Source organism: Lampris incognitus, chromosome 2, assembly GCF_029633865.1.
Source record: "Lampris incognitus isolate fLamInc1 chromosome 2, fLamInc1.hap2, whole genome shotgun sequence".
Classification (NCBI taxonomy): Eukaryota; Metazoa; Chordata; class Actinopteri; order Lampriformes; family Lampridae; genus Lampris; species Lampris incognitus.
In genome coordinates this window covers 150,083,431-150,098,314 of record NC_079212.1, presented here as the reverse complement: position 1 = coordinate 150,098,314, position 14,884 = coordinate 150,083,431, and the positions used below count along the sequence as shown (strand labels likewise).

The 14,884-nt window shown below is 44.5% G+C and overlaps 1 protein-coding gene across 1 annotated transcript in view; it reads right to left on the bottom strand.

Annotated features, from left to right (window-relative positions):
* tsen2 (TSEN2 tRNA splicing endonuclease subunit) overlaps window positions 1-14,756 on the bottom strand; it is a 56,312-nt gene extending 41,556 nt beyond the window's left edge. Inside the window, exons 1-3 of the mRNA XM_056274004.1 lie at window positions 14,409-14,756; window positions 8,857-8,923; window positions 5,440-5,479 (exon numbers count right to left, since the gene is read on the bottom strand). Coding sequence (XP_056129979.1) covers window positions 5,440-5,479; window positions 8,857-8,923; window positions 14,409-14,609 — 308 coding nt within the window. The 5' untranslated portion in view covers window positions 14,610-14,756. The remainder of the gene's footprint in view (window positions 1-5,439; window positions 5,480-8,856; window positions 8,924-14,408) is intronic.
* Window positions 14,757-14,884: the final 128 nt, after the last annotated feature.

The following is a 14,884-nucleotide window of genomic DNA, read 5'->3' as shown; positions in this document are numbered from 1 at the left end:
GCTGAGTGGATGAGGTTTTTTCTTTTCCGGGCTTTCGGCGGTGCTCTTGGAAATCCCAGAAAGAATGAGGTGGCCACGCATGCTTCTCGTTTTTACATCCAGGACGGTCTCTTTCATCACTTTATTTCCTTTTTAATGACGTCCATTTGGGCGCTGAGCGTCTCCACGGTGGTCTTCAGTTACATGTTGTCTTTTTATAGTCCAGCAACTACATGCTGCATGAGGTCCAGGCTGGCTCTCCACTCTGGGTGTAAAATCTTGGGTGTAATGTACCGAGCATGTCCAACTTTTGACTGATGGAAGCGAGGACACTTACCTCTACATCAGTTGTCAGTAGGTCCTATGTGTCACTACATGAGTCTGTCTTCTTCCTCAGCCGATTTGTTGCGGTTACCCTCCATCACGTAACGCTTGTAGTAGCGATCAATTAATTCTTCAAGGTCCTCCACTCCGGCATATATGCTGTGACGTCCCGTGGGGTGACCAATGTGATTTGAAGCAGATCTTCTTATTTTAGGTTTAACGAGTAGTTCGCTATTTTCATCTGAGACGGAGCGTGTTGTGAGTGGGCAGCTCCATGTTGGATCTGTTCTTTCCTTGTGAGATCACAGCATGCTGGCTTCTGAACCGTCTTACTGTTAACACCATTTTAAATGGAAAGCTCCCTGACCAAGTCAAACGCTCTCCTTCTTCTTTTATTCTTTCTTCTTGTTTTTTAAACACAAAACACCTCCACATCACAGTGACAGCTTCACGCTGTTGCTCCACTGGCTGACCATACGCAATATTTCTGCCAACTGTACCACCTGGCTAGGTTGATATGAGATTTTACTCTCATTACATGACAGTGACATGTTGTGTGACAGTCGTACATGACAGAAGCCATCAGCTAATAAAGTGAAATGTGGTGGTACCGACAGACAGAAGCCATCATCTAATAAAGTGAAATGTGGTGGTACCGACAGACAGAAGCCATCATCTAATAAAGTGAAATGTGGTGGTACCGACAGACAGAATCCATCATCTAATAAAGTGAAATGTGGTGGTACCAACAGACAGAATCAATCAGCTAATAAAGTGAAATGTGGTGGTACCGACAGACAGAAGCCATCATCTAATAAAGTGAAATGTGGTGGTACCAACAGACAGAAGCCATCATCTAATAAAGTGAAATGTGGTGGTACCAACAGACAGAAGCCATCATCTAATAAAGTGAAATGTGGTGGTACCAACAGACAGAATCCATCATCTAATAAAGTGAAATGTGGTGGTACCAACAGACAGAAGCCATCAGCTAATAAAGTGAAATGTGGTGGTACCAACAGACAGAATCCATCATCTAATTAAGTGAAATGTGGTGGTACCAACAGACAGAATCCATCAGCTAATAAAGTGAAATGTGGTGGTACCGACAGACAGAATCTATCAGCTAATAAAGTGAAATGTGGTGGTACCGACAGACAGAAGCCATCATCTAATAAAGTGAAATGTGGTGGTACCAACAGACAGAATCCATCAGCTAATAAAGTGAAATGTGGTGGTACCAACAGACAGAATCCATCATCTAATAAAGTGAAATGTGGTGGTACCAACAGACAGAATCTATCAGCTAATAAAGTGAAATGTGGTGGTACCGACAGACAGAATCCATCATCTAATAAAGTGAAATGTGGTGGTACCAACAGACAGAATCCATCATCTAATTAAGTGAAATGTGGTGGTACCGACAGACAGAATCCATCATCTAATAAAGTGAAATGTGGTGGTACCAACAGACAGAATCCATCATCTAATAAAGTGAAATGTGGTGGTACCAACAGACAGAAGCCATCATCTAATAAAGTGAAATGTGGTGGTACCAACAGACAGAATCCATCATCTAATTAAGTGAAATGTGTTGGTACCAACAGACAAAATCCATCGTCTAATAAAGTGAAATGTGGTGGTACCGACAGACAGAATCCATCAGTTAATAAAGTGAAATGTGGTGGTACCAACAGACAGAATCCATCAGCTAATAAAGTGAAATGTGGTGGTACCGACAGACAGAATCCATCATCTAATAAAGTGAAATGTGGTGGTACCAACAGACAAAATCCATCGTCTAATAAAGTGAAATGTGGTGGTACCGACAGACAGAATCCATCATCTAATAAAGTGAAATGTGGTGGTACCGACAGACAGAATCCATCATCTAATAAAGTGAAATGTGGTGGTACCGACAGACAGAATCCATCATCTAATAAAGTGAAATGTGGTGGTACCGACAGACAGAATCCATCATCTAATTAAGTGAAATGTGGTGGTACCGACAGACAGAAGCCATCAGCTAATAAAGTGAAATGTGGTGGTACCGACAGACAGAATCCATCATCTAATTAAGTGAAATGTGGTGGTACCGACAGACAGAAGCCATCAGCTAATAAAGTGAAATGTGGTGGTACCGACAGACAGAATCCATCATCTAATTAAGTGAAATGTGGTGGTACCAACAGACAGAAGCCATCAGCTAATAAAGTGAAATGTGGTGGTACCGACAGACAGAAGCCATCAGCTAAAAAAGTGAAATGTGGTGGTACCGACAGACAGAATCCATCATCTAATAAAGTGAAATGTGGTGGTACCGACAGACAGAATCAATCATCTAATAAAGTGAAATGTGGTGGTACCGACAGACAGAAGCCATCATCTAATAAAGTGAAATGTGGTGGTACCGACAGACAGAATCCATCATCTAATAAAGTGAAATGTGGTGGTACCAACAGACAGAATCCATCATCTAATAAAGTGAAATGTGGTGGTACCAACAGACAGAATCCATCATCCAATAAAGTGAAATGTGGCGGTACCGACAGACAGAATCCATCATCTAATTAAGTGAAATGTGGTGGTACCAACAGACAGAATCCATCGTCTAATAAAGTGAAATGTGGTGGTACCAACAGACAGAATCCATCGTCTAATAAAGTGAAATGTGGTGGTACCGACAGACAGAATCCATCATCTAATTAAGTGAAATGTGGTGGTACCAACGGATAAAATCCATCGTCTAATAAAGTGAAATGTGGTGGTACCAACAGACAGAAGCCATCATCTAATAAAGTGAAATGTGGTGGTACCAACAGACAGAATCCATCAGCTAATAAAGTGAAATGTGGTGGTACCGACAGATAGAATCCATCATCTAATAAAGTGAAATGTGGTGGTACCAACAGACAGAATCCATCGTCTAATAAAGTGAAATGTGGTGGTACCAACAGACAGAATCCATCATCTAATAAAGTGAAATGTGGTGGTACCGACAGACAGAATCCATCATCTAATAAAGTGAAATGTGGTGGTACCAACAGACAGAATCCATCATCTAATTAAGTGAAATGTGGTGGTACCAACAGACAAAATCCATCGTCTAATAAAGTGAAATGTGGTGGTACCGACAGACAGAATCCATCAGTTAATAAAGTGAAATGTGGTGGTACCAACAGACAGAATCCATCAGCTAATAAAGTGAAATGTGGTGGTACCGACAGATAGAATCCATCATCTAATAAAGTGAAATGTGGTGGTACCAACAGACAGAATCCATCATCTAATTAAGTGAAATGTGGTGGTACCGACAGACAGAATCCATCATCTAATAAAGTGAAATGTGGTGGTACCAACAGACAGAATCCATCATCTAATAAAGTGAAATGTGGTGGTACCAACAGACAAAATCCATCGTCTAATAAAGTGAAATGTGGTGGTACCGACAGACAGAATCAATCATCTAATTAAGTGAAATGTGGTGGTACCAACAGACAGAATCCATCATCTAATAAAGTGAAATGTGGTGGTACCAACAGACAGAATCCATCATCTAATTAAGTGAAATGTGGTGGTACCAACAGACAGAATCCATCATCTAATAAAGTGAAATGTGGTGGTACCGATAGACAAAATCAATCATCTAATAAAGTGAAATGTGGTGGTACCGACAGACAGAATCCATCAGCTAATAAAGTGAAATGTGGTGGTACCGATAGACAGAATCCATCATCTAATAAAGTGAAATGTGGTGGTACCGATAGACAGAATCCATCAGCTAATAAAGTGAAATGTGGTGGTACCGATAGACAGAATCCATCATCTAATTAAGTGAAATGTGGTGGTACCGACAGACAGAATCCATCATCTAATAAAGTGAAATGTGGTGGTACCGACAGACAGAATCAATCATCTAATTAAGTGAAATGTGGTGGTACCGACAGACAGAATCAATCATCTAATTAAGTGAAATGTGGTGGTACCGACAGACAGAATCAATCATCTAATTAAGTGAAATGTGGTGGTACCGACAGACAGAATCAATCATCTAATTAAGTGAAATGTGGTGGTACCGACAGACAGAATCCATCATCTAATTAAGTGAAATGTGGTGGTACCGACAGACAGAATCAATCATCTAATTAAGTGAAATGTGGTGGTACCGACAGACAGAATCAATCATCTAATTAAGTGAAATGTGGTGGTACCGACAGACAGAATCAATCATCTAATTAAGTGAAATGTGGTGGTACCGACAGACAGAATCCATCATCTAATAAAGTGAAATGTGGTGGTACCGACAGACAGAATCAATCATCTAATTAAGTGAAATGTGGTGGTACCGACAGACAGAATCCATCATCTAATTAAGTGAAATGTGGTGGTACCGACAGACAGAATCCATCATCTAATAAAGTGAAATGTGGTGGTACCAACAGACAGAATCCATCATCTAATAAAGTGAAATGTGGTGGTACCGACAGACAGAATCAATCATCTAATAAAGTGAAATGTGGTGGTACCGACAGACAGAATCAATCATCTAATTAAGTGAAATGTGGTGGTACCGACAGACAGAATCCATCATCTAATAAAGTGAAATGTGGTGGTACCGACAGACAGAATCAATCATCTAATAAAGTGAAATGTGGTGGTACCGACAGACAGAATCCATCATCTAATTAAGTGAAATGTGGTGGTACCGACAGACAGAATCCATCATCTAATAAAGTGAAATGTGGTGGTACCGACAGACAGAATCCATCATCTAATTAAGTGAAATGTGGTGGTACCGACAGACAGAATCAATCATCTAATTAAGTGAAATGTGGTGGTACCGACAGACAGAATCAATCATCTAATAAGTGGCGTGCTGCGTCTCATTAGAGCTGAAGTGGAGCGAAAACAACGTGAAAGCATCAGTGTGATGAAGGAGTCCCCATGTCTAACAACCTTTAAACAACCAGCAAGATTCATGTAAACATGCGTCCTTCTCATCAGACCACCCTGTTTGGAGGGGTAATCAGAAATGCTGTTTACATGGGCAGCTCTTATTCACAATATGATCTGAGATCAGTAAGAGGACATTGGTGAGAAAGGAAATGTAGTGACTGACTTCAGCTGATTACTGACTTGGAATGGGAGATGACCGGAAGACGCCATCCACCATATTCTGTAACGCAGAAGAGAGTGGGGAGGTTAGCTGTATTGTTATCACCATCATTATTATTATCATTACCATCATTATCATTATTATTATCATCGTTATCATTATTACTACTATTATCATCATCATTATTATTATCATTACTATTATCATTATCACCATCATCATTATTATTATCATTACTATTATCATTATCACCATCATCATCATTATTATTATCATTACTATTATCATTGTTATCACCATCATCATTATTATCATTACTATTATCATTATTATCATCATCATCATTACTATTATCACCACCATCATCATTATTATTATCATTACTATTATCATTATTATCATCATTACTATTATCATCACTATCATCATTATTATTATCACCATTATCATTATCATCATCATCAAGAAATGGAAAGGGATGATCCGCTGTGGCGACCCCTAACGGGAGCAGCCGAAAGTAGTAGTAGATCATTATCATCATCATTATTATTATCATCGTTATCATTATTACTACTATTATCATCATCATCATTATTATTATCATTACTATTATCATTGTTATCACCATCATCATTATTATTATCGTTACTATTATCATTATTATCATCATCATCATTACTATTATCATCACCATCATCATTATTATTATCATTATTATCATCATCATTACTATTATCATCACTATCATCATTATTATCACCATTATCATTATCATCATTATTATCATCGTTATCATTATTATTACTATTATCAGCATCATTATCATTACCATCATTATCATTATATCATCATTACTAGAAGAACCCCGCCACAATGTAGCAGTTTGGTTATCCACCCATCTAAATCTCCCTCCTCTTCATGCTGCCAGCTAACCGCCTTCACCCTGCCCATAACCCCCCCCCCACTCCAACTCCCTCCCCTCAAATGCTCAGAATCATCTGAAATGCCGAGAAAAGTGGTTTTTAGCCATTTATAGAAAAATGCATATTTTGCATATTTATGCATAATTATGCATAATTTTAATTTTCTGGGATTTTTCCCTTCTCCCTGAGACAATACCTACCACCTCCAAAAAGAATTAGGATCATAAGTGCTTTAGTTTTCGGTCCCGCTATCTACACTAACTAACACACACACACACACACACACACACACACACACACACACTAACACCACACACACATTACGAAAATATACGAGTAGATTATTGTCATCGTTATCATTATTATTACTATTATCATCATCATCATCATTATTATTATTATTACTATTATCATCATCATCATTATTATTATCATTACTATTATCATTGTTATCATCATCATTATTATTATCATCGTTATCATTATTACTACTATTATCATCATCATCATTATTATTATCATTACTATTATCATTGTTATCACCATCATCATTATTATTATCGTTACTATTATCATTATTATCATTATCATCATTACTATTATCATCACCATCATCATTATTATTATCATTATTATCATCATCATCATTACTATTATCATCACTATCATCATTATTATCACCATTATCATTATCATCATCATCATTATTATCATCGTTATCATTATTATTACTATTATCAGCATCATTATCATTACCATCATTATCATTATATCATCATTACTAGAAGAACCCCGCCACAATGTAGCAGTTTGGTTATCCACCCATCTAAATCTCCCTCCTCTTCATCCTGCCAGCTAACCGCCTTCACCCTGCCCATAACCCCCCCCCACTCCAACTCCCTCCCCCCAAATGCTCAGAATCATCTGAAATGCCGAGAAAAGTGGTTTTTAGCCATTTATAGAAAAATGCATATTTTGCATATTTATGCATAATTATGCATAATTTTAATTTTCTGGGATTTTTCCCTTCTCTCTGAGACAATACCTACCACCTCCAAAAAGAATTAGGATCATAAGTGCTTTAGTTTTCGGTCCCGCTATCTACACTAACTAACACACACACACACACACACACACACACACACACACACACACACACACACACACTAACACCACACACACACACATTACGAAAATATACGAGTAGATTATTGTCATCGTTATCATTATTATTACTATTATCATCATCATCATTATTATTATTATTACTATTATCATCATCATCATTATTATTATCATTACTATTATCATTGTTATCATCATCATTATTATTATCATCGTTATCATTATTACTACTATTATCATCATCATCATCATTATTATTATCATTACTATTATCATTGTTATCACCATCATCATTATTATTATCGTTACTATTATCATTATTATCATCATCATCATTACTATTATCATCACCATCATCATTATTATTATCATTATTATCATCATCATTACTATTATCATCACTATCATCATTATCATCACCATTATCATTATCATCATCATCATTATTATCATCGTTATCATTATTATTACTATTATCAGCATCATTATCATTACCATCATTATCATTATATCATCATTACTAGAAGAACCCCGCCACAATGTAGCAGTTTGGTTATCCACCCATCTAAATCTCCCTCTTCTTCATCCTGCCAGCTAACCGCCTTCACCCTGCCCATAACCCCCCCCCCACTCCAACTCCCTCCCCCCAAATGCTCAGAATCATCTGAAATGCCGAGAAAAGTGGTTTTTAGCCATTTATAGAAAAATGCATATTTTGCATAATTATGCATAATTTTAATTTTCTGGGATTTTTCCCTTCTCCCTGAGACAATACCTACCACCTCCAAAAAGAATTAGGATCATAAGTGCTTTAGTTTTCGGTCCCGCTATCTACACTAACTAACACACACACACACACACACACACACACACACACACACTAACACCACACACACACACACACATTACGAAAATATATGAGTAGATTATTGTCATCGTTATCATTATTATTACTATTATCATCATCATCATTATTATTATTATTACTATTATCATCATCATCATTATTATTATCATTACTATTATCATTGTTATCACCATCATTATTATTATCATCATTATCATCACCATCATTATCATCATCATCATCATTATTATCATCGTTATCATTATTATTACTATTATCATCATCATCATTATTATTATCACTACTATTATCATTATTATCATCATCATCATCATTACTATTAGCATCATTATTATTATCATCGTTATCATTATTATTACTATTATCATCATCATTATTATTATCACTACTATTATCATCATCATCATTTCTATTATCATCATTATTATTATCATCACTATCATCATTATTATTATCACCATTATCATTATCATCATTATTATTGACAGCAGTATTATTTAGCTGTTAATGTCTAAACTCACCCTCCCATTGGTCAGAGATGCAGTGCTCTGGCTTTGCTCTGGACAGAATGCCTTTACCAAAATAACCCTAGCAAGATAAAAAAACAGCAAGTCAACCAGGAACACTCACACAGACAGACAGACAGGTCCTCATACAAACAGACAGGCCCTCATACAGACAGATAGACAGGCCCCCATACAGATAGACAGGCCCTCATACAGATAGACAGGCCCCCGTACAGACAGGCCCTCATACAGACAGATAGACAGGCCCCCATACAAACAGGCCCTCATACAGACAGACAGGCCCCCATACAGACAGACAGGCCCTCGTACAGACAGACAGGCCCTCATACAGACAGACAGACAGACCCTCATACAGACAGACAGACAGACAGGCCCTCATACAGACAGACAGGCCCTCATACAGACAGATAGACAGGCCCCCATACAGATAGACAGGCCCTCATACAGACAGATAGACAGGCCCCCATACAGACAGACAGGCCCTCGTACAAACAGACAGGCCCTCATACAGACAGACAGGCAGACAGACCCTCATACAGACAGACAGACAGGCCCTCATACAGGCAGACAGACAGGCCCTCATACAGACAGACAGACAGACAGGCCCTCATACAGACAGACAGGCCCTCATACAGACAGACAGACAGGCCCTCATACAGACAGACAGACAGACAGGCCCTCATACAGACAGACAGGCCCCCATACAGACAGACAGACAGGCCCTCATACAGACAGACAGACAGGCCCTCATACAGACAGACAGACATGCCCCCCATAAAGACAGACAGGCCCTCGTATAGACCGACAGACAGACAGACAGACAGACAGGCCCTCATACAGACAGACAGACACGCCCCCCATACAGACAGACAGACACGCCCCCCATACAGACAGACAGGCCCTCATATAGACAGACAGACAGACAGGCCCTCATACAGACATACAGACAGACAGACACACAGGCCCTCATACAGACAGACAGACAGGCCCTCATACAGACAGACAGACATGCCCCCCATAAAGACAGACAGACAGACAGGCCCTCATACAGACATACAGACAGACAGACACACAGGCCCTCATACAGACAGACAGACAGGCCCTCATACAGACAGACAGACATGCCCCCCATAAAGACAGACAGACATGCCCCCCATACAGACAGACAGACAGGCCCTCATACAGACAGACAGACACGCCCCCCATACAGACAGACAGACACGCCCCCATACAGACAGACAGGCCCTCATATAGACAGACAGACAGACAGACAGGCCCTCATACAGACAGACAGACAGACAGACAGACAGTGACGTCAGCGGACAACAGCCAGGTAAAAAGACTTAAGATTGAAGTGGGTTTTCAGACAGAGCAGATACGTACGGTGATATGAGCAGTGAACATAAACACAGCTCCAGTCATCCTACACACCATCACACAGCCACAGACACACACAGACACACACACACACACACACACACACACACACACACAGGACACCACAAGCACACCACTAACCCGGTGTAAAAACACACCGAGAGAAGAAGCAAGTGCTGCAAACGAAAACGGGAGTTCAGACTGAGTCCGTATTGCAGTGAAGAAGAAGCTGTTTGGGTTGGTTTGGTGAAAGTTGGCCTGTAGCGCCTCCCAGAGGACAGAGGCTGGACAACATGGTATGCTGGGTGAAGGGAGTGGGAGGTGGTTGGTTTGTGGTGGGGGGATTTAATTGATAGGAGGATCTTGGATGGTAAAGTGGTGATGTGTTGGGAGGTTATTTTGCGTGTGTGTCTGAGCTAGTGTACCAGACCAGTATGGATGGTGCAGTAACAGCTGAGCAGACACAGGACAGGACAGGACAGGACAGGACAGGACAGGACAGGACAGGAAGTGTCGTCTCCCTCCGAGCTTCCTGATAAGGAGAGCAGCCGTTGTTGGGCTTTTCTGATGATGCGCTTTATGTTGACGCTGCTTTTAAACGTACTGCTTATGTACGAGTGCTAAGAGCAACTCTGACAGCGGTGTGGCTGGATGGACAGTGGCTAGTACATGTACAAGGAAAAAAGGCGGGAGGCAGGACACCGGCCTGAGGGTCAGAGGGCAGGAGGTGGTGTTATTTACCCTGACCCAAGACCTGTCCCATTAGCCACACTTTGACACTTGGCCATTCTGGTGTCCGGGTGTTTGAGGAGGATCCGCTGTGACGGCTTCATGGCTGAAGATGCCAGACCACCTGGTGTGAAGCCATGAGGCAGGACAACACGGCGGACTCTGGCGTCGGGGGCGATGACAGGCTCTTTACAGCAGTGACACACTGAGAACTGATGGAGGGGGGTGTTAGACATGTTGGTGAAAGTAACGGCTAGAAAGAAAGACAGGTCAGCACACGAAGACAGGTACACCCACAGATATAGAGACAGACAGACAGACAAGTCAGTTTTATTTGTACAGCCCAACACACCATCCTGTCCTTAGACCCTCACATCAGATAAGGAACAACCCCATAAACCCTTCAGCAGGGAGAAAAACCAGGAAGAACCTCAGGGAGAGCACCAGAGGAGAAAAACCAGGAAGAACCTCAGGGAGAGAGCACCAGAGGAGAAAAACCAGGAAGAACCTCAGGGAGAGAGCACCAGAGGAGAAAAACCAGGAAGAACCTCAGGGAGAGAGCACCAGAGGAGAAAAACCAGGAAGAACCTCAGGGAGAGCACCAGAGGAGAAGAACAGGAAGAACCTCAGGGAGAGAGCACCAGAGGAGAAAAACCAGGAAGAACCTCAGGGAGAGAGCACCAGAGGAGAAAAACCAGGAAGAACCTCAGGGAGAGCACCAGAGGAGAAGAACAGGACGCTCAGGGAGAGCACCAGAGGAGAAAAACCAGGAAGAACCTCAGGGAGAGCACCAGAGGAGAAAAACCAGGAAGAACCTCAGGGAGAGAGCACCAGAGGAGAAAAACCAGGAAGAACCTCAGGGAGAGAGCACCAGAGGAGAAACGGGACGCTCAGGGAGAGCACCAGAGGAGAAGAACAGGACGCTCAGGGAGAGCACCAGAGGAGAAACAGGACGCTCAGGGAGAGCACCAGAGGAGAAGAACAGGACGCTCAGGGAGAGCACCAGAGGAGAAAAACCAGGAAGAACCTCAGGGAGAGAGCACCAGAGGAGAAGAACAGGACGCTCAGGGAGAGCACCAGAGGAGAAACAGGACGCTCAGGGAGAGTACCAGAGGAGAAGAACAGGACGCTCAGGGAGAGTACCAGAGGAGAAGAACAGGACGCTCAGGGAGAGTACCAGAGGAGAAGAACAGGACGCTCAGGGAGAGCACCAGAGGAGAAGAACAGGACGCTCAGGGAGAGCACCAGAGGAGAAGAACAGGACGCTCAGGGAGAGCACCAGAGGAGAAGAACAGGACGCTCAGGGAGAGCACCAGAGGAGAAGAACAGGACGCTCAGGGAGAGCACCAGAGGAGAAACAGGACGCTCAGGGAGAGAGCACCAGAGGAGAAGGACGGGACGCTCAGGGAGAGTACCAGAGGAGAAGAACAGGACGCTCAGGGAGAGTACCAGAGGAGAAGAACAGGACGCTCAGGGAGAGTACCAGAGGAGAAGAACAGGACGCTCAGGGAGAGCACCAGAGGAGAAGAACAGGACGCTCAGGGAGAGCACCAGAGGAGAAGAACAGGACGCTCAGGGAGAGCACCAGAGGAGAAGAACAGGACGCTCAGGGAGAGAGCACCAGAGGAGAAGAACAGGACGCTCAGGGAGAGCACCAGAGGAGAAGAACAGGACGCTCAGGGAGAGCACCAGAGGAGAAACAGGACGCTCAGGGAGAGAGCACCAGAGGAGAAGAACAGGACGCTCAGGGAGAGCACCAGAGGAGAAACAGGACGCTCAGGGAGAGAGCACCAGAGGAGAAGAACAGGACGCTCAGGGAGAGCAGCAGAGGAGAAGAACAGGACGCTCAGGGAGAGCACCAGAGGAGAAGAACAGGACGCTCAGGGAGAGCACCAGAGGAGAAGAACAGGACGCTCAGGGAGAGAGCACCAGAGGAGAAACAGGACACTCAGGGAGAGCACCAGAGGAGAAGAACAGGACGCTCAGGGAGAGCACCAGAGGAGAAGAACAGGACGCTCAGGGAGAGAGCACCAGAGGAGAAACAGGATGCTCAGGGAGGGGAGAGCACCAGAGGAGAAGGACGGGAAGCTCAGGGAGAGCACCAGAGGAGGTGACGTTGTCCGTGGTGGGAGAGAGCACCAGAGGAGGTGACGTTGTCCGTGGTGGGAGAGAGCACCAGAGGAGGTGACGTTGTCCGTGGTGGGAGAGAGCACCAGAGGAGGTGCTCTGTCCCAGGACGGACAAGGTGACATGACGTTGTCCGTGGTGGGAGAGAACCAGAGGAGGTGACGTTGTCCGTGGTGGGAGAGAGCACCAGAGGAGGTGACGTTGTCCGTGGTGGGAGAGCACCAGAGGAGGTGCTCTGTCCCAGGATGGACAAGGTGACATGACGTTGTCCGTGGTGGGAGAGAACCAGAGGAGGTGACGTTGTCCGTGGTGGGAGAGCACCAGAGGAGGTGCTCTGTCCCAGGACGGACAAGGTGACATGACGTTGTCCGTGGTGGGAGAGAACCAGAGGAGGTGACGTTGTCCGTGGTGGGAGAGAGCACCTCCCAGGACGGACAAGGTGACATGACGTCGTCCGTGGTGGGAGAGAACCAGAGGAGGTGACGTTGTCCGTGGTGGGAGAGAGCACCTCCCAGGACGGACAAGGTGACATGACGTTGTCCGTGGTGGGAGAGAACCAGAGGAGGTGACGTTGTCCGTGGTGGGAGAGAGCACCTCCCAGGACGGACAAGGTGACATGACGTTGTCCGTGGTGGGAGAGAGCACCAGAGGAGGTGACGTTGTCCGTGGTGGGAGAGAGCACCAGAGGAGGTGCTCTCTCCCAGGACGGACAAGGTGACATGACGTTGTCCGTGGTGGGAGAGAACCAGAGGAGGTGACGTTGTCCGTGGTGGGAGAGAGCACCAGAGGAGGTGACGTTGTCCGTGGTGGTCTGGTGCTCTCTCCCAGGACGGACAAGGTGACATGACGTTGTCCGTGGTGGGAGAGAGCACCAGAGGAGGTGACGTTGTCCGTCCTGGGACAGAGCACCAGAGGAGGTGCTCTGTCCCAGGACGGACAAGGTGACCTGACGTTGTCCGTGGTGGGAGAGAACCAGAGGAGGTGACGTTGTCCGTGGTGGGAGAGCACCAGAGGAGGTGCTCTGTCCCAGGACGGACAAGGTGACATGACGTTGTCCGTGGTGGGAGAGAACCAGAGGAGGTGACGTTGTCCGTGGTGGTCTGGTGCTCTCTCCCAGGACGGACAAGGTGACATGACGTTGTCCGTGGTGGGAGAGAGCACCAGAGGAGGTGACGTTGTCCGTGGTGGGAGAGAGCACCAGAGGAGGTGCTCTGTCCCAGGACGGACAAGGTGACATTACGTTGAGTTCACACACACACGCGTTACACAAGACCCCCACGCTGCAGCCCCTGTCTCCATCCCCTCCCTCCTACCTTCCCGTAGATGTCCAGGATGTGTTCGGGATCCCGGACCAGAACCTGCTGGTTGACCAGTTCGGCCCGGTAGAGTCTCTCCTGCGGCCGGCCGGCCTCCTCCTCCTGCTCCTCCTCCTTCCGCGGTACCGGGAAAGGAGCCCGGTAGGCCTGGTGGACTCTGCAGCGGCGCCGAGGCGCCTGGAACACGGCTTCCGACATGCAGCCGCTAGTCCGGGACGCTGATATGCAAATTTAGCCCAAATAAACCCAAGCTGCTCGCGAAACTTCCGGCCGCCGCGAGGCCTCCACGTTATCCTGACAGTTTGTTTACATGCGGACGGAGTCCCCCAGAACGCCGGAGGTGTCCCGCTAACTACCATCCGTGTCGAAACGGCAACCTGCTCATTGGTGCCGCCTCTTCTTCTTCTTCCTCGTCTTCTTCTTCTTCTTTTCCGTCTTCTTCTTTTTTTTATAGGTTTATTGGTGGTTGGCAA